This window comes from Bos taurus, chromosome 18 (genome assembly GCF_002263795.3).
Source record: "Bos taurus isolate L1 Dominette 01449 registration number 42190680 breed Hereford chromosome 18, ARS-UCD2.0, whole genome shotgun sequence".
In the NCBI taxonomy this organism is placed as follows: domain Eukaryota; kingdom Metazoa; phylum Chordata; class Mammalia; order Artiodactyla; family Bovidae; genus Bos; species Bos taurus.
Window position 1 is genome coordinate 62,787,112 of NC_037345.1, and position 19,472 is coordinate 62,806,583.

The 19,472-nt window shown below is 54.7% G+C and overlaps 1 protein-coding gene and 1 pseudogene across 5 annotated transcripts; both read right to left on the reverse strand.

The window, feature by feature from the left end:
• Positions 1 to 5,991: 5,991 nt before the first annotated feature.
• LOC619159 (leukocyte immunoglobulin-like receptor subfamily A member 2) lies at positions 5,992 to 11,158 on the reverse strand. Of its 5 annotated transcripts, none has more exons than XR_003030243.2 (9): positions 9,928 to 11,158; positions 9,675 to 9,710; positions 9,232 to 9,516; positions 8,773 to 9,078; positions 8,287 to 8,565; positions 7,707 to 8,006; positions 6,867 to 6,917; positions 6,523 to 6,737; positions 5,992 to 6,376 (listed from the first exon to the last, which is right to left on the reverse strand). XR_003030243.2 is itself a non-coding variant. In XM_024978824.2 (9 exons), the coding sequence occupies exons 2-9, from the start codon at positions 9,974 to 9,976 to the stop codon at positions 6,616 to 6,618; spliced, it is 1,428 nt and encodes a 475-aa protein (XP_024834592.1). In that variant the 5' UTR covers positions 9,977 to 10,077; positions 10,834 to 11,158; the 3' UTR covers positions 5,992 to 6,615. The 5 variants fall into 5 exon arrangements, 4 of the variants coding, with proteins under 4 accessions (XP_024834592.1, XP_059733627.1, XP_059733626.1 ...); XM_024978824.2 differs by having other exon boundaries at positions 5,992 to 6,737; positions 9,928 to 10,077; positions 10,834 to 11,158; XM_059877644.1 differs by having other exon boundaries at positions 5,992 to 6,737; positions 9,928 to 10,713; positions 10,834 to 11,158.
• A 3,840-nt stretch (positions 11,159 to 14,998) lies between these two features.
• On the reverse strand, positions 14,999 to 18,914 carry LOC790101 (leukocyte immunoglobulin-like receptor subfamily A member 6; annotated as a pseudogene).
• Positions 18,915 to 19,472: the final 558 nt, after the last annotated feature.

Consider the following 19,472-nt stretch of genomic DNA (forward strand, 5'->3'; position numbering starts at 1 on the left):
GGTGTGGGTTGGGAGAAGAGGGGTCCACCTGAGCCCACACTCTGCTCCTCTGCCCGTGAGGAGGCTCCCACAGTGGGAGGGACCCCGCCCTCCACATTACCTGTCAGCACTAGGGGCAGGGGGTTGCTCCGCTCTGACCAGCCGTTCCTACTCTGACATGCACACTGACACTGCCCGGTAGTGCTCGAGCTCCTGGCCTGATGGAGAAGCTGGCCTTGTTACTGGAGTCCTGTGGGGGCCGAGTAACCAGAGGGCGGTTGGGTGGGAGCAGGAGGTCTGGTGGGGACTCACCTGGTCGTACCTGGTCCCACTGCTCCCAACACAGCCCTGGAAGAGAGCTTCCTGCCAGCACCCATCCTCCAGCACACACTGTAGGTGCTGCAGGTCTGGTGTGGGCCCCTGCACACTGCGGTCAGATCTGCGGCTCAGTGCATCCCCCTCCCCTGGAACGTCTTTCCCCTTTAAGACTTCCGTGTCCTGGGGTCTCTCAGGACCCAGGCTTGAGGACAGTGAGGGTCTGTGTTGTGGCACTGCCTCTCATGGTCCCCACTCTTTCAGTACAGTTCAGTTTCAGTCGCTCAGTCACGTCCAACTCTTTGCAACCCCATGAACTGAAGCACCCCAGGCCTCCCTGTCCATCACCAACTCTCAGACTTTACCCAAACTCATGCCCATTGAGTCGGTGATGCCATCCAACCACCTCATCCTCTGTTTACCCCTTCTCCTCCTGCCCTCAAGCTTTCACAACATCAGGGTCTTTTCCAATAAGTCAGCTCTTCACATCAGGTGGCCAAAGTATTGGAGTTTCAGCCTCAGCATCAGTCCTTCTAATGAACACCCAGGACTGATCTCCTTTAGGATGGGCTGGTTGGATGTCCTTGCAGTCCAAGGGACTCTCAAGAGTCTTCTCCAATACCACAGTTCAAAAGCATCATTCTTGTGTGCTCAGCTTTCTTTATAGTCCAACTCTCACATCCATACATGACTACTGGAAAAACCATAGCCTTGACCATACAGACCTTTGTTGGCAAAGTAATGTCTCTGCTTTTGAATATGCTATCTAGGTTGGTCATAACTTTCCTTCCAAAGAGTAAGCATCTTTTAATTTCATGGCTGAAGTCACCATCTGCAGTTATTTTGGAGCCCAGAAAAACAAAGTCAGCCACTGTTTCCACTGTCTCCCCATCTATTTGCCATGAAGTGATGGGACCAGATGCCATGATCTTAGTTTTCTGAATGTTGAGCTTTAAGCCAACTTTTTCACTCTCTTCCACTTCCATCAAGAGGCTCTTTAGTTTTTCTTCAATTTCTGCCATAAGAGTGGTGTTATCTGCATATCTGAGGTTATTGATATTTCTCCCAGGCAATCTTGTTCTAGCTTTTGCTTCCTCCACCCCAGCATAGAAGTTAAATAAGCAGGGTGACAATATACAGCCTTGACATACTCCTTTTCCTATTTGGAACCAGTCTGTTGTTCCATGTCCAGTTCTAACTGTTGCTTCCTGACTTGCATACAGGTTTCTCAAGAGGCAGGTCAGGTGGTCTGGTATGCCCATCTCTTTCAGAATTTTCCACAGTTTATTGTGATCCACACAGTCAAAGGCTTTGGCATAGTCAATAAAGCAAAAATAGATGGTTTTCTGGAACTCTCTTGCTTTTTCAGTGATCCAGCAGATCTTGCCAATTTGATCTCTGTTCCCTCTGCCTTTTCTAAAACCAGCTTGAACTTCTGGAAGTTCATGGTTCATGTATTGCTGATGCCTGGCTTGGAGAATTTTGAGCATTACTTTACTAGCGTGTGAGATGAGTGCAATTGTGTGGTAGTTTGAGCACTCTTTGGCATTGCCTTTCTTTGGGATTGGAATGAAAACTGACCTTTTCCAGTCCTGTGGCCACTGCTGAGTTTTCCAAATTTGCTGGCATATTGAGTGCAGTACTTTCACAACATCATCTTTCAGGATTAGAAATAGCTCAACTGGAATTCCATCACTTCCACTAGCTTTGTTCATAGTGATGCTTTCTAAGGCCCACTTGACTTCACATTCCATGATGTCTGGCTCTAGGTGAGTGATCACACCATTGTGATTATCTGGGTCGTGAAGATCTTTTTTGTACAGTTCTCTGTGTATTCTTGCCACCTCATCTTAAGATCTTCTGCTTCTGTTAGGTCCATACCATTTCTGTCCTTTATTGAGCCCATCTTTGCATGAAATATTCCCTTGGTAGCTCTAATTTTCTTGAAGAGATCTCTAGTCTTTCCCATTCTATTATTTTCCTCTATTTCTTTTCACTGATCACTGAGGAAGGCTTTCTTATCTCTCCTTGCTATTCTTTGGAACTCTGTATTCAAATGGGTATATCTTTCCTTTTCTCCTTTGATTTTCACTTCTCTTCTTTTCACAGCTACTTGTAAGGCCTCCTCAGACAGCCATTTTGATTTTTTGTATTTCTTTTTCTTGGGGATGGTCTTGATCCCTGTCTCCTGTACAATGTCACGAACCTCTGTCCATAGTTTTTCAGGCACTCTATCAGATCTAATCCCTTGAATCTATTTGTCACTTCCACTGTATAATTGTAAGGGATTTGATTTATGTCATGCCTGAATGGTCTGGTGGTTTTCCCTACTTTCTTCTATTTAAGTCTGAATTTGGCAATAAGGAATTCATGATCTAAGCCACAGTCAGTTCTTGGTCTTGTTTTGCTGACTGTATAGAGCTTCTCCATCTTTGGCTGCAAAGAATATATAATCAATCTGATTTCGGTGTTGGCCATTTGGTGATGTCCATGTGTAGAGTCTTGTCTTGTGTTGTTGGAAGAGGGTGTTTGCTAAGACCAGTGCATTCTCTTGGCAAAACTCTATTAGCCTTTGCCCTGCTTAATTCTGTACTCTAGGGCAAAATTTGCCTGTTACTCCAGGTGTTTCTTGACTTCCTACTTTTGCATTCCAGTCCCCTATAATGAAAGGGACATCTTTTGGGGGGTGTTAGTTTTAAAAATTCTTATAGGTCTTCATAGAACCGTTCAACTTCAGCTTCTTCAGCATTCCTGGTCAGGGCATATACTTGAATTACTGTGATATTGAATGATTTGCCTCAGTCTTTAGATGACTTAAAAAGCCCACAGACCTAGAAGGACAGACAGACACATGGGGTGTGTGACAAGGTTCAGCCTCTGTGTTACAAGTTCCTCATCGGTGGCCTCACAGGAAGAAAAACAGCCCCAGCCCCACCCAGGGCCGGACTCCACCCTCCCTGCAGGATGGTGCCCAGCAGACAGCAGGCTCTGGAACTTTCCAGACCATATGTGAGTCTCACCAGATCCCACACACTCTGCCTACACCTCATGCCAAATCCAAACCAAAAGAGTGACAGAGGGCTGAGATGCAGGGCAGGGCCCAGGAGCAGCCCTAATTTGATTCTAATTGTTTAATTTTCTTTCTTTCTTTCTTTCTTTTTTTTTTTTTTTTGCTGTAAAAAGCTTTATTGTTTCCATTTGGTCTAAAGCTTGGGAAAGGGCTCCAAGGTGGTCTACAAGCTGCCTCATGGCTGCAGAGAGGCTTCAGGAAGAAGCCGTGACACCAGAGGGTCTCCTCAAAGACCACTGGGATGAGATGGGAAATGTCCATTTTTCCCAGCACCACTTACTGAAAATATTGTTTTGTCTCTATTGTATATCCTTGCCTCCTTTGTTGAAGACTTTTTTGACCACGAGTGTGTGGCTTTATTTTCTAGACTCACTGTTTTGTCCCAGCGACATGTCTGTTTTTGTGCCAATACCATGCTGTTTTGATTACTGTAGCCTTGTAGTATTGTCTCAAGTCCGGGAGGGTTATGCCTCCTGCTTTTTCCTCAGCATTGCTTTGGCAATTTTGAGTCTTTTGTTGTTCCATATAAGTTTTAGCATTATTTGTTCTACTTCTGTTTTTTAAAATGCCATGGGTAACTGGATAGAGATTGCATTATATCTCTAGATTACTTGGGGTTATATGGCTGTTTTAACTACATTAATTCTTCCAATTCAAGAGTAAGGGATATCTTTCCATTTCTTTGAATAATCTTCAATTTCCTTTATTAATGTTTTATAGTTCTCAATGTAGTCTTTCACCTCTTTTGTCAGATTTATTCTTACATATTTTATTATTTTTATGCAGTTTTTAAAGGGGTTGATTTTTTACTTTCTCTTTCTGATATTTCATTGTTAATGTAAAGAAATGCAACAGATTTCTGTATGTTAGTCTTGTATGCTAATACCTCTTTGAATTCATTTATCAGTTCTAGTATTTTTGTTTGGAGTCTTCAGGGTTTTCATGGTATATGAAGTATCATGTCATCTGCATGTAATGATATATAAATCCCAGCCATAGCAATTAGATGAGAAAAAGAAATAAAAGATATCCAAATTGGGAAGAGACTTCCAATGCTATGTTGAATAAAAGTGGTGGTCATCCTTGACTTGTTCCAGGGTTTAGTGGGAATATTTTTGGGTTTTCAGCATTGAGTATTACATTGGTTGTGGTTTGTCATAAATAATTTTCCCCTCTATACCCCTTTGGAAAGAGTTTTTATCATGAATGGATGTTGAATTTTATAAACTGCTTTTTCTGGATCTGTTGAGACGATCATGTGGTTTTTGTCTTTTGTTGTTGTAGTATAGCATTTTGATTTGTGTATATTAAACCATTCTTCTGACCCTGAAATGAATCCAACTTGATCATGGTGTATGATCCTTTTAATGTGTTGTTGGATTCAGTTTGCTAATATTTTGTTGAGGGTTTTTGCATCTGTATTCATCAATGATAGAAGTGAGGTGAAAGTCACTCAGTCGTGTCCAACTCTTTGCAATCCCATGGACTGTATAGTCTATATAATTCTCCAGGCCAGAATACTGCAGTGGGTAGCTTTGGCCTGTAATTTTTCTTTTTTGGTCCTAGCTTTTTCTAGTTTTGGTTTCAAGGTGACAGTGGCTTCATAGAATGACTTTAGGGATGTGTCCTCCTCTTCAACTTCTGAAAGAGTTTAAGAAGTATCAGTATTATAAATTATTCTTAGCTTGGTAGAATTCCTATATGAAGCTATCCAGTTCTGGACTTTTGTTTGCAAGGAGTTTTTATTTTTAATATGATAGATTCTATTTCACTTCTAGTGACCAGCCTTTTCATATTACCCATGTCTTCTTGATTGAGTTTTGGCAGGCTGTATGTCTCTAGAGACTTGTCCACTTCTTCCAGGTTGTCCAATTTGTTTTTCTTAATATTCTCTTATGAATTTTACTTTGTTTATTTGGGCCCCTTGTTGTCACCTTTTGGATTTGATGTGATGGAATATGCTCCTATAGTTTTATTTCACTTATTCACCATCATACTTGAAAATTGAACTGTGTTACTGTAGAAGTTTAACTTTGTGAATTTTTCTGTCATATAAAATTTTGTCATATAATCATTCATTTTTGGTGGGACTGATTTCTGTAATTTTTTTCTAATGTGAGCAATCCATCTATCTGTCCATATGCTCCTGCTCATACACTCATGGTTATGCAGATGTTTTCCTCTAGGTTATATAACTGTGGACCAGAGCTGGGTCTCTTCCTTTCAACTGGTAATTGTTATTGAGTCTCCAAACTGACTGGAGTAATTAGTACACCTCCCAGTGATGTGCCAGGATTCAGCATACTCAGCATTTTCTCCTACAGTTGTTTTCTCTTCCCTCATTTTATCTTTCCCTCTCTTATAGATGAACTAGGATATTTTGGCATCTGGTTTAATGGAAACTGGGGCAAAAAGTGGAAATTATCTAACCATGATGTTTAATATAAAGGACAAATCTGTACACATGGGGGTCATCAGTGAGGGGCCGGCTGGATCAGACTCGCTTCTTGGGGAAAGTCAGTCTGCTCCTTACTTCCCAGCCTGCCTTCAGCACATTCACCCGAGCACCTTGAGGTTGGCCACGAAGAGAGTGTTTACACTGAAGAAACAGACAAAAACCACAAATCTGGGCTTTTTACAAAGTAGATATATTGCTAACACCATTTACCAGCACAACACCTGACTCACTTCAAACGACAACGTGTTTGTTCACACTGACAGTGTCTGCAGAAACGACACCAGGTGCCATCTGACGAGGAGAGAGGAGCTTGAGGGGTCCAGAGGGGGGTTCAGGGAAGAGTTTAGGATCTATCTGTTCCAAACGGGGCCCCACTTCCACCCATTTATTCAGTTACTTAAACGACCTTCTGTTTCTGAGAAGGGATGGAGGTCATTGCGCACACCAGAGACGGCGGGCATTAACAATGAGGCTCACGTCCTCCATGAGAGCAGACAGAGCCTGCAGGCGTGCAGCATGAAGACCCGCCTCTGCCATGTGGGATGCACCTCGGGCTGGGGGTGAGAGGAGCCGAGAGTTGGGGCGTCCTCCCCAGGAGGGAGTGGGCCCCGGTGAACAGAGGCCGAGCCCCCCGGGGACACCCAGGCCTCCTCCCGCCCCGCGGCGCGTCCCTCCCCCAGGGTCTCTGCAGACAGCGCACCCAGCACGCGCCGCAGAGGCTCTTACAGAAGCTCCCAGGCCGGAAGCTTGCATCCTGGGCTCCAGCGCTCCAGGCGGTGCGGGGCCCTCGTGTTCAGCTCTGGGTCACGTCTCGGGCTCCTCCGCGGTCGTGCCGAGCCTGGCAGAGCAGGACCCCGAGGAGCAGCAGGACCGAGGCCGCGAGGCCCATTCGGATGAGATTCTGCACCGTGTAGTCTGGGGTGAGGGCGCACAGGTCAGCGCAGGCCCATCACTCCCGAACCCGGGTGTGGGCCCAGGGCACCTGCCTCCCGGGAGATGATGTGGCCCCCAGCCCAGCCCTGTAACAGACTTTGTCTTACTCACCACTCTTGGAGTCTGATTTGTTTTGTGGTGGGCTGATACTGTCAGGGGCTCCTGAGAAGCATAAAGTGAGTGGTGTGGGTGAGGAGTTGGGGAGACCCCTCTCTTGGTTCTGTGTCTTTCCCTGTGGCGCCCCATCCCCATGTGAACTCATTTTGACTGTCTCAGGCATTTCTGAGGACAGGACTCTGAGCTCAGACAGGACAGCATCTGGCCCCTCACCTGAGACCACAAACTCGAGGGGATCACTAGGGTGTGACAGCTCTGGCCACCATGGACCCACCACCCCCTCCCTCACTGACTGCTCTGGGGGCCTCCCCCCTGGGAGAAAGGAGCTGATCCTCAGAGCTCCTGGGGGTCAGGACAGGGGCTGCCCTCCCCCAGGCTGGGCCCTAGCATCCCCCCTTGCATGAACCCCACCCTTCATCCATGTCTCATTCCCAGGAGCCCCACGGTCCCCCGGGACACCAGCTGAGCCAGGGCCTGTCCGCTTGCTCCCTTGGGGGCCACGGGCTCTGTTAGCCCCTCTCTTGTGCTGCTCTCTGGGCGAGGGGCCATGAAGGACTGGAGACCAGAGGAGGGTGGGGACCGAGGGCTCTGGCCTTGAGTCCTACTGGTTGACCCTGAGGCCTGTGTAGCTCAGCTCCATCATCAGGAGTGGGTCTGGACGCCCGGGATGAGGGCAAGGACGGGCAGGGAAGGGAGGCCTCTGGCTCTTTCCGGCCCCCTCAGAGTTGATCCCCACCTTCTGTGACCCCCCACTCCCACTCAGCCCAGAGCTCCCCTGGGAACAGGGCCCTGGCCTGACCCGGAGGACGCAGAGGACCAGGGCTGGGCCCTCACCTGAGACCTGGAGCTCCAGGGGGTCGCTGGGGATCGACAGCAGGTGAGGGGCGGTGCTGTGTGAGCTGTAGCACCTGTAGGTCCCACTGTGGGCTGAGGTCACAGCACGCAGGGTGAAGTTGGCCTGAATGGGTGGAGCCGGGTCCTGCAGACGAAGGTGCTGGGGAGCAGCGAGCGACCCCTCCTTGGACAGATGGAAGGTGTCTGACCGGACCTCAGAGCGACACTGCAGGGTCACATTCTCTCCCTGGGGCACTGAGGCCCCCGGGCGGGCCGAGAGGGAGGGTTTCCTGTGCATCCCTGGGGGGGACGGGGGTGATGAGCAGAGAGCCCCTCCCCACACCCCGGACTCTGAGCAGGGGGCCTCCCTGTGACCCTCCCAGCTCCTCTCAGCCCGTCTGTGTGCGTCTCCTTAATCTCCGTGCCTCTCACTCCTGTTTTCACGTTCCCCCCCAGACCCCTGCCCCACCTGGGCCTCTGCTCCAGCACCCTCTCCCCGGACCCGTCACCACCAGGGCCGACCCTCGTCCAGCGCCCTGAGCAGACAGTCGGGACATGGGCCAGGACAGGGGCCCCTCACCCGCAATCAGGATGTCCAGGGGGGCACTGGGAGCCGACCACGCGTAGGAGTTGTGTCCGCTGTAGCATCTGTACTGGCCCCCGTGGGCGCGGCTCACGCGGCCCAGAGGGAAGTCGGGGCTCTGCTGCCCTTCTAGATGGAGGGGCGGGCTGAGCCCCTCGTCCTTGGTCAGAGCGAAGCTGCCAAAGCCGGCCTCTGAGCGACACTGGAGGGTCAGGTTGTCTCCGGCGAGCACGAGCAAGCCAGGCTGGGAGGACAGGGAAGGTGCCCGGGACAGGCCTGCAGACAGGGCATGGAGGCACAGGGCTGCACACCAGCCCTGCTCCTGGGGCTGCAGAGAGAGCTGTCCCCACTCCCTCCCGAGGCTCCCGCCCACGTCCTGCCCCAGGATCCCAGTGTCCCTGCCCCTGTCTCTCCCAGGGCTCATGGGGCATAAGGCTTAGGTCAGGGGTCTGTCTAGGAAATAGAGGGGCCTGGGGGCCTCACCTGTGACCTGGAGATGCAGAGGGTCACTGGGGCGCGACCACAGATAGGGCTGAATGCTGGGAGCATCATAGCACCTGTAGGTCCCCCCGTGGGAGGTGGTCACGGGGCCCACAGGGAACACAGCCTGTTCCCGCCCCTGGTTCCCATAGCTCCTTGACGTCTTGTGTCGGAGCGGGTCAGCGCCTCCCTCCTTCAGCAGATGCAGAGAGCCCGCTGCATACTGTGAACTGCATATGAGGGACACTCTGCCTCCTGCGGCCACCACAGGGCTGGGCTGGGCAGACAGGGAGGGCGCCCTGTACACTCCTGGGGGCGAGGGGCTGTGTTAAAGGGGGACCTCCACCCAGTGACCCCAGGTGTGCGCTGGGAGGGGAGGGGCCTCCTGAGCCCACACTCTGCTCCTCTGCCCATGAGGAGGCTCCCATGGGAGGGACCCAGGGACCCACCCCTCCGTCTTACCTGTCACCACCAGGGGCAGGGGGTCACTGCGCTCTGACGAGCGGTTTCTGCTCTGATATGCACACTGATATTGCCTGGCATCACTTGAGCTCGAGGATGCAAAGTGGAACCAGGCCTTGTTCCTGGAGCCCTGAAGGGCCTTAGCCTCCCAGTATACAGAGTCCCCCTCTTTATACAGATGGTAGACATCAGCCAGCAAAGACCCCTGACACCAGATGGTCACAGGGCTCCCATGGGTGACCATGGTGCCTGGGTCAGCCCAGATGGAGGGTTTGGGGAGAACCTCTGGAAAGGAATCAGACCCAAAGAGTCAGGGTGCCTTCTCCCCCAGGTTCCCCAGCTGTCACCCAGGCCCCTCCCAGACGGGCCACCCGCGGCCTTGACCCACTGTGCTCCCCAGTGACCAGCGGTGGTGGGTGGAAGCAGGAGGTCTTGGGGCTCACCTGGTTGTCCCTGGTCCCACGGGCCCCAGCACATCCCTGGAAGAGAGTTCCCTGTGAGCGCCCGGCCCCACCACACGTCCTGGACACTCCAGGTCTGCTCTGTGCCCTGAGGGCTGGGGTCAGATCCAGCCTGAGGACATTCCCCTCTCCCCCAAGAAAGTCTGTCCCCACGGAACCTCCTGCGTCCTGGGGCCTCTCAGGGACCAGATGTGGGAGGAGAGGGGTTTCCACCCCTCCCTTCTCGGAAGCTCACCAAGGCAGAGAAGGGCGGTGAAGGTCAGGGTCGTGGTGCTGCCTCTCATGGTCCCCAGCAGAACAGGTGACCTACAGAGACCTCAGAGCCCGCAGGACAGACAGACGTACTGGGCGTGAAGGTCCAGGCTTGGTGGCGCGTCTTGGGTTCCTTCCAGAAAGAGGAAGAGCCCCACCCTGCTCACTCTGCTCGCCCTTCCCAGTGGAGCCCAGCAGACAGCAGGCTCAGGAGCCTTCCAGAGCACATGGGAGTCTCACCAGATCCCACCCCAAAACCCAGAGAGTAACATGGTCCCTAGACAGGAGGCTGAGGTGCATGGTGGGGCCTAGCTCAACATTGGTTACTTTTTTTTTTTTTTTGGAAAAGGCTTTATTATTTCCATTTGGTCCAAGGCTTGGAAGATGGCTCTATAGTGGTTAACAAGCTGCCTCTTGGTTGCAAAGAGAAGCTTCCTGGAGGACGCTCTGACCCCAAAGGGGCTCCTCATAAGCCGCTGGGCTCCAGAGGCTCCTAGCGGCGCTTTGGAGGCTGAAACTTTGCAGGAGAAAGCCATCCAGCCCCACTGGGGACCAGCTGGCCTGCAGCGCTGGTCAGGTAGGCACCCACCGTCGTGGTGAATTTCACCCACTTGTCCAGGACATGGCTGCAGGAAGTCACGGAGCTGGAGTCGGGTGGGGAGGACCCAGGGCCTGCGGGTCCATGAAGGCCTGGCTCAGGTTCTTTGCGAGCAGGGCAGCCCCACAGCATTTGGGGTCTGACCCCCTCGTCCTGCCCTGGACGGACATCCTAGAAGAGTGTGTGGCTGCAGTGCTGGCTCTGCAGTTTCCAGGGAGCTCAGTGCTCCCCCGCCCTGGCTCCCCGTTTCTCCCCCGGTCCACCGGGAGACGGCCCGCCCTCCAGACCCACCTGGTCCTAGTGGTTGGAGAAGCCCAGAGAGAGGTTGGGGTGGGAGGCGGAGGCTGCATGTGGACCGGGCGGCCAGGAGTTAGTCTCAGGATACTGGGAGCTCACGGGTGGCCGGCGACAAGGAGCCGATCTCTGCAAATGGCGTTGGCTGGTCCTGGGGGCTGAGGACATCTGGTTGGTTCCAAGGTTGCCACTGGAAAAATGGTTGGAGGGTGGTCGGAGGCTGGAGAAAGGGGCGTCCCTGGGCCTATTCTGTCTGAGCACGGTGGAAGGAGAGACACGTTCTAGGTGCTGCCCAGTGCACTGCTTTGGTTCCAATTCTGCTTATGCTTTTCATGGAAACGGTGTGACCTTGAGTCGCTTCCCTTTTCTGAGACTCTGAAAATGCAAAGTTCCTCCCTCCCTCCCTTCCTGTCTTCCTTCCTTCCACCATCCAGGCCATCAGCCAGTGTTTACTGAGCAGTTACTATATCCAGACATGAGATTCTTTGGTGAAAGTGACCAGTTCCTTCCCTGGACTCAGGGGGGTTCTGATGATGATAACCGACAGTGTGCACATTTAGACAGTGAATACTGTGGCTCTGGTTTCAGTCAGTTGTAGAGAAGGGGAACCACAGAGGGCAGCAAGACCCAGTAACTGGTGGAGGTCCAGGAAGCTAGTGATGGCAAGTGGGGGCTTCCTGGAGAAGGAGAGACCCAGACTGCTAGTGGGAGCACAGGAGTGGCGAGGGGCCAGGAAGGGGGAGTGGGTTTTCCTAAGAAAAGGAGTCATCCAGATGCTGTGCCCTGGTCACACAGGGTCTCATGCTCCCTGCGAGTGTGCCAGGATTGTATCCCTGAGGCAGTAGGCTCATTTTCAGGGAAGGAAGGTGTGAACACACAGCTGTTACTGAGACGGTCACCATCCTATAGGGACTGGACTCTCGGAGGATGGTGATGGTGATAAACGGTGATACAGCGCCAGTGTCAAGTCGACCAGTAGGTGATGAGTGGATCAGTATCTAGGAGGTTTATCGGGTTTTCTCATGTAAGCCATCCACAAATCCTACAACAAAATATATGCACAGTTAAATGGGATGAGTCAGGAAGACTTGCTTGTCATTATCATGGCTTAGAAGAAGTCTTGTCAGAAATCAACTGATCATGTGTATAGGTTTATATGTTGGCATTCCAAGCATCAGTGTGTCTCTTCTCAAGCCAGCACCACTCTGTTTTGATTACTGGAACTTTGTAGTAAGTGTTGAAATCAGAAAGGGTGCGGTTTCCAACTTTGTTCTTACTTTTCAAGGTTGCTTGGCTACCGTGGGTCTTTCTCAATGACCTTGACTTCAGAGAAATGACTTTCTTTTTTCTGCAGAGATACCCTTTGGGATTCAGATAGGGATTGAGTTAATTCTGCAGGACACCTTGAGAGTATTGTCCTCTTTACAACATTAATCTTCCACCCTACCATCCTGGAGTGTCTTCCCATTAATCCAGCTCTTTTCAGATGTTCCTCATGAGATGAAAAAACTACAGTGTGTAATTATTGCACCTCCTTTGATAAAGTCATTCCTGTGTATATTTCTCTTTTGGAGGCTGTTAATTTTCACCTAAATGAGTATGTTGAAATTGGCAGCCTCACTTCCTGGGGATGTGACTTTTGGGAAATGGGGTCTTTGCAGTGTCATCATGTTGAGATCGTACTGCAGGGGGAGGGTCCTCCTGTGATATTTTAGGTGCTCCAGTTGGATGAATTGAAGAGGAACATGGAGAGGCATGCCGGAGACAACAGAGAGGCACCAGGAGCTGCAGCCGCGTGGAGTGGAGGAGAATGATGAGAGGTTCTGCCCCAAACCAGGGGGTGCCTTGGCCAACAGACCCTGGAAAGAGGCAGTCAGGATTGTCCCTAGAACCTCCAAGGGACACCCTAATGCTGGGCTTCTCCCAAACTGTGATCAAATACACGCCTGTTGTCTTAATCCTCCCAGATTGTGGCAATGTCCCCCCGGCCCTCGGACACTAGTACAAGGTGGAAGAGTATTGTGCTGGCAAGACAGGGCTCTGAGGTCAACAGACTGGGCTCATTCCTGGACCTGCCCCGCTCTGTAGCTCTGAGCCCGCTGCCTGTTCTCCGAACCTCAGCTTCCTCAAGTGAACACATGGGTGACGGTAGTCACATCTTCCTGAAGCTTATGAGGGGGACCAGATTGTCCCCTGCCTTGAAAACGTCACACAACTACAGGTCACTTTGGCGTCTGGAAGAGATCACACATTGCCGTGGGATATTTCCCCGGGGATCCTGGGAAACTCAGCAATATGACCTGGTCCTGGTCCCTACAGTACTTCTAGGCGACACAGTTTGATGGGATCTGTGGTGGTGGGGGGGGACACGGGCCCCGGTACAGCCCAAGGACAGAAGCAGAGAGCGAGGGAGTGGGCTCGGGGGCTCTGCCCTGTCTGCGCCACCTCCAGTGACACTTTCTGTTGGGGCACTGGCAGTGCCCGTGCTTCAAGGACTGGGGCGGCTGTCCTATTCAGGAGGCTCAGGGTGCCTGGTGCTGCTGGAGCTCGGGGCGCCCCTCTTTCCCAGGCCTGAGTCATCACCTGCTCTGCTGTACTGCATGTCATCTGAGGCCCCGTTTTCCCCGGGGCAGCGCCTCATCATCTGGCTGGACTCAGTGATGCCAATTGGGCAGCTGAGGTCATGGTGTGTGGAAACATGCTGAGAGTGTGTGGAGTGTTTGCCATGACTGCTGGACGGCCACTTTGCTATGAATTGGTCCCTATGCAGGGGTTGGCTTTCCCCAGCCTGCTTCAGCCCCACCTCACTCAGGGGTGAGAAGCTAGGGAGGGTGATGGAGCAAAGGGACGGCTCATCAGTAAGGAGCCGCAGACAGGAGTCAGTACCCATGTGTCAGAAGGGACAGGACTGCATTCCAGCAGCCCCTGAGCTTCCCTCTGACAGCTCCCCCGCCCCCTCCCCAGTGTGTAAGGACCAGGAGGTCACGTGGGAGCTTTCCGTCCTCTAGTCCTAAAATTTGGCAAAGTTCTGCCTCCCCAAGTAACGCGTTTTGTCCCTTTATGCCCGTGTGAAGTCGCTTCAGTCGTGTCTGACTCTTTGCGATCCTATGGACCATAACCTGCCAGGCCCTGCTGTCCATGGGATTTGCCAGACAAGAGTACTGGAGCGGCTGCCAGGCCGTCATCTGTCTCCTTTTGACTTTTATGCAATGGAGATCCTCATGCACACACTTACAGCTTTTCTTCACTCATTAAGTAACATGCCTGAAAGTTGGTCTGTATTACTGTGGCAGTTCAACTTTTCTCTCATATAGAAGTCCGTTGCAGGGCTTCCCTGGCAGTCCAGTGGTTAAGAATCCACCTTCCAATGCAGGCAACATGGATTCCATCCCTGGTCAGGGAACTAAGACCCCAAGTGCCGAGGGGCAATTTAAACCCGTGTGCTGTGACTACTGAAGCTCGCGCTCCCTGGAGCCTGCCCACCACAACTAGGGTCTGCAGTGAAAGATCCCACACGAGGCAACGAGATCTCACATGCTGTGACTGGAACCTGACACAGCCAAATAGATCAATAAAATATTTTTTAAAATGAAATTTTAAAGCTCCATCGCATGTATACACAAAAGCATTCATGTTTGTGAGGTTGTTTTCTGTGATCTGTCTGATATGAGCGACCCTCTGTCCTTACTCTCCTGCATGTGTACTGGTGGTTAGGCACAATTTCCCCCTCGGTTACATAACTCTGGGTGGGGGCTGTGTGTCTCTCCCTTTTAACTGATGGTTGTTATTTCCTCCCCAAATTACTGAGGCGATTTGCACTCCAAGCTGTAAGGTATTGGAGCCAAAGTGCTCCGTGTTTTCTCCTGCAACTGGTACTTGCATTGTTTTCTCTTTCCCCCTCGTCTGATGGACTAAGGTTTTGGCATCTGATTTCGTGGAAAGTGGGGCTTGAAACTGACATGGAAATGATCTAACTAACACAAAGGACACATGTGTGCGCGTGGGGCCATCGGTGGGGGCTGGCTGGATCAGACTCGATCCTGTGGGAAAGTCAGCCTGCTCCTTCCTTCCCACCGGGCCTTCAGCGTGTTCACCCAGGCTCCTTGAGGCTGGCCACGGAGAGCGTTTGCACCAAAGGAGACACACAGCTCACACACCTGGGCTCTTTATAAACTGTTGTATTCCTTAGCCGTTTACCAGCAGAGCACCTGGCTGTCACTTCAAACGCCAGGGTGTCCCCTCGCAGCGATGGTGTCTGCAGAAACGACACCGGGTGTCACCTGATGAGGAGAGCAGGGCGTGAGGGGTCTGGGGGGTTCAGGGAAGAGTTCTGGATCCATCTGCTCCCAGTGGGGCCCCGCTATCACCCATTTATTCAGTTACTTAAATGAAGTTCTGTTTCAGAGCAAAGGGATGGAGGTCATTGCACACACCAGAGACGGCGGGCATTAAAAATGAAGTTCACATCCTTCATGAGAGTGGACAGAGCCTGCCGGCGTGCAGGGTGAGGACCTGCTCCTGCCATTGGGATGAGCCTCAGGCCCGGGGGTGGTAGGAGCCGGGAGTCGGGGCGTCCTCCCCAGGAGGGAGGGGGACCCCCGTGAGCAGAGGCCGAGCCCCCAGGGGCCTGCTCCTGCCCCCGCGGAGCATCTCGCGTCTCTCCCCCAGGGTCTCTGCAGACAGCGCACCCAGCACGCACCACAGAGGCTCTTCCAGAAGCTCCCAGGCGGGAAGCTGGCGTCCCGGGATGCTGAGCTTCGGGCAGTGCGAGGCCTCGGTGCTCAGCTCCGGGCCGCATCTAGGGCTCCTCCGTGGTCGTGCCGAGCCTGGCAGAGCAGGACCCCGAGGAGCAGCAGGACCGAGGCCGCGAGGCCCATCCGGATGAGATTCTGCACCGTGTAGTCTGGGATGAGGGCGCATAGGTCAGCGCAGGCCCCGTTACCCAGAACCGGGGTGTGCACCCAGGGCACCTGCCTCCCGTGAGAGGACATGGCCCCAAGCCCAGCCCCTGACGGGGACAGTGTCCTCATCCCCACTCGCAGGTCTGACTGCGGTGCTGGGGAAGGGTGTCAGCGGGGCCCGAGTGTCCTGAAGAGAGGCTGTGGGTGGGCTGTGTCCTCCTCAGGAGCCTCCCGGGGCCTCTCTATCTTACTGTCTCAGACGTTCCTGCTCAGGACCCTGAGCTGCCGGAGCTCAGACACCACAGGGTGGGGCCCACCCCTTAGTTGTGGTCTGTGGGGTCCCGGGGTGGGGGCCGCCCCTGAGCAGTGGTATGCGGGGTCCCATGGACCCACCACCACCCACCACAGGCGCTAGCTCAGCCCTCTGTGTCTGCCGGCTGGACTCTGCCCGGGGAGGGGGCAGGATGGGGTGGGGCGGGCCTGCTCCTCCCCAGACTGACCCCCCATCCAGCAGCCTCAGGCCCCTGCAGCCTGTGGCTCCCAGGCCATCTCTGCCCGACTCCCCGCCGGCCCTTGACGATTGAGGGGCCTTGTCCCCCCACAGAATCTCAAAGCGCCCTGGGGTGGGCTGTCTCCCCTGAGCACAGAGCCTCGAGATTCCCCAGGTTCGGATCTGGGTCTGTGGCTGGGAGACTGGGTCCTGGGAATAAGCCCAGGAAGGCGTACGCCGGGCTGACCCAGGGTCCCCACCTCACTCCCCTCTGCCATGCATGGCCCTGTGGCCTCCCTGAGACCCTCACACTGCCCACCTGGCCCTCCGAGACCCCAGTGCGGGAAGAAGGGGCGGGGCGCGGGCTCCGAGGCCCCTCAAGCAAGGGGCCCCTCCCTTAGCGCCCCCTCCTCCACCACCGCCCTGCGCTCCCAGGGCAGAGCCCCGAGCTGCTGAGTGAGACGGACAGACTGGGCCTCACCTGAGACCACGAGCGCCAGGGGCTCACTGGGCTGTGACAGCAGGTAGGGGTCTGTGCTGAGTGAGCCGTAGCACCTATAGGTGCCCCTGTGGGCTGAGGTCACAGGGCTCAAGGAGAACTAGGCCTGGTACCGCCCGTCTTGGTCCTGGGAGCGCAGACGCAGGGGGCGATCGGCTGGCCCCTCCTTGGACAGAAGGAAGGTGTCCGTCCTGTCTCCTGACTGACACAGCAGGGTCACATTCTCCCCGGGGGCCACCGAGGGGCCCGGCTGCACCAAGACGGAGGGGCTGTCTCTGAGCCGTCCTGCAGAGAGGAAGGGGGTGCGGGCGCCGGGCCTGGTTCTGAGCGAGACTCCGCGGGCCTCTCTGGCCCCTCAGCGCAGTCTCTGTTTCTCCGAGTCTCTCCCCTCCCCAACCCCCGTCTCTCCGTCGCTCCCTGGGACCCCTCTCCCTGGTTCCAGCATCACCCCTGGGGCTCCCCGGTGGGGCCTGTGCAGAGTCTGGTCCCCGACTGACCCGCTGGCTCCTCTCCTGCCACCAGCAGCTCCAGGGGGTCGCTGGGGGCCGACCACTCGGAGGAGAGGCCGTGTCCACCGTAGCATCTGTACTGGCCCCTGTGGACGGTGCTCACTGGGCCCAGGGGGAAGTCGGCCTGATAGAGCCCCCCCTGGGGCCTCTGGGTAGGGCGCTGAGGGAGGTCCTGTCCCCCCTCCTTGGACAGAGCGAATCTGGTGTAGCCGACGTCAGAGTGACACTGGAGGGTCAGGTTCTGTCCAGAGGTGATGACAGGGCCCTGCGGGGTCAGGAGGGAGGGCTTCCCAGACAGCCCTGGGGAGAGACACGCGTCGGTTGTAGGGACCGCTTCCCCATGAAGCCCCCTCTCCCATCCGGCCCCAGGCCTCATCGTGTCTCAGTCTGTGTGTCTGTCCTGTGAGCCCCACGCTCCTCTCCCCACCCTCTCACAGGGGCTCCCCTTGGAGCAGAGACCCCAGTACCTTGTCTTGTCTGCACAAATGTATGGGGTCAGGACAGGATTCCTCACCTGGGACCAGGAGCTCCGGGGGATCGCTGGGGGCCGACCACACCCGGGGGGTGTCCCTGTTAAAGCCGTAGCATCTGAACGTCCACCCGTGCCCGGGGGTCACAGGGCCCACGGGGAACAGGGCCTGGGTCTGCCCGTCGGGGCTTCGCTGTCCATCTAGTGTCCAAGAGACCTCGTCTTCTCCTTTCTTGGTCAGAAGGAATCTGTTAAATCCCCGACGGGAGCCACACTGGAGGGTCACGTTCCTTCCCGAGGTCACCACAAGGCTCGGCAGGGCTGAGAGGCTGGGTTTGCCGTAGGATCCTAGGAGAGAAGGAGGCAGCTGGTTCCGTGGGGCCCCCACCCTCCCCTCCCCTCCCCTCCCCAGGGCTGGGCTGTGAGAGGGACAGCCCCTGAGAGCAGACCCCCTCCCGAGGGCAGAGCCCGAGGCCCCCGAGAGTCCCTCACCTGTCACCACCAGCTGCAGGGGGTCACTGCGCTCTGACCAGCCAGTGGGGGTGCTGTAGTAGCACCGATAGCTCCCTGCGTGGTCCTGTCCCATGTGTAGGATGGAGAACTTGGCCTTGTCCCGGGGCTCCAGGGGTTTCTGTCTGTCCCAGAGGACTGAGGTTCCCTCTTTATCCAGATGGAACTCCAGGGCCCCCAGGGTCCCCCGGCACCAGATGGCCACAGGACTCCCCCAGGGGACCACAGAGCCCGGCTCAGCCCAGATGGTGGGTTTGGGGGGGGGATCCCTGGAAGGAAATCAGAGGCAGGCTCACCAGGCGTCCACCCCAGGCCCCGGCTCTCAGCCCAGACCTCCCAGACTCCCCCTCCATGAGCCCCGAGCTGCCCTCCCCCTGCCCACAGCCTGGGGGTGACCCTTGTCCCCACGAGAGGAGGGAGCCAGGCCCTGAGACAGAGTCACCGGCCTGCACTTGGGTCCTCAGGCCCACACTCAGCCCTGGAAGAGAGCACCCTGTGAAAGATCTGCCCTCAGATCTGAGCAGTGCCTCTCCTCCCCGGGAGCCTCCTGGGCCCTGGGGTCCCCTGACGGAGCAGGCTTGCTGGGGGGGGTCTCTCCAGACCAGGGCTTCCCCTGCCCCTCCTCATCTCACCGAGACAGAGCAGGGCGGGGAGCGCGGGACCCATGACGTCTCCTCCCTGCGGTCCAGGCTGTGAGGATGGAGGAGACCTAGGTGTCCTCTGGACAGACAGACCACAGGGTGTGTCCTCTCTGGGGCTGGTGCTTCCTGTCATGCGATTGTCACATCAGCATCCCCGCAGGAAGGGACCGACCCTCCGCAGAGCCGGGCCCTAGTTTCTGCAGGCTGAGGCTGGAGTGGGCAGTGGGTTCGACAGACATTTCAGACCACTTCTGGGGCCTCCCGTAACTCTAAGCTGCCCTAAGCCTTCCTGGTCTGATGGCTTTTCTCCCCCGAAGCATCTGCACCTATTTCTCGGTGTTGGCCATGTGCCTGGCTTAGAGGTACGTCTCTGGGCACAACAGATTCAGACCCTGAGCCTGCAGAGTTCAGACTGGCAAACAAAGAAGCAAACAGCAACGGCCACCAAAACCCCCTCAGATACTCTGTGTGTTTGCTTCCTGTGGCTACAGAGCAGCTGCTGGAAGTCACCGCGTTAAACCGACACAGTAATTACCTTCCATTCTGGAGGTCAGAAGTCCAAACTGGAAACCCCGGCATTAAAACCACAGTGTCGTCAGGCTGCGTTCCTCCCAATC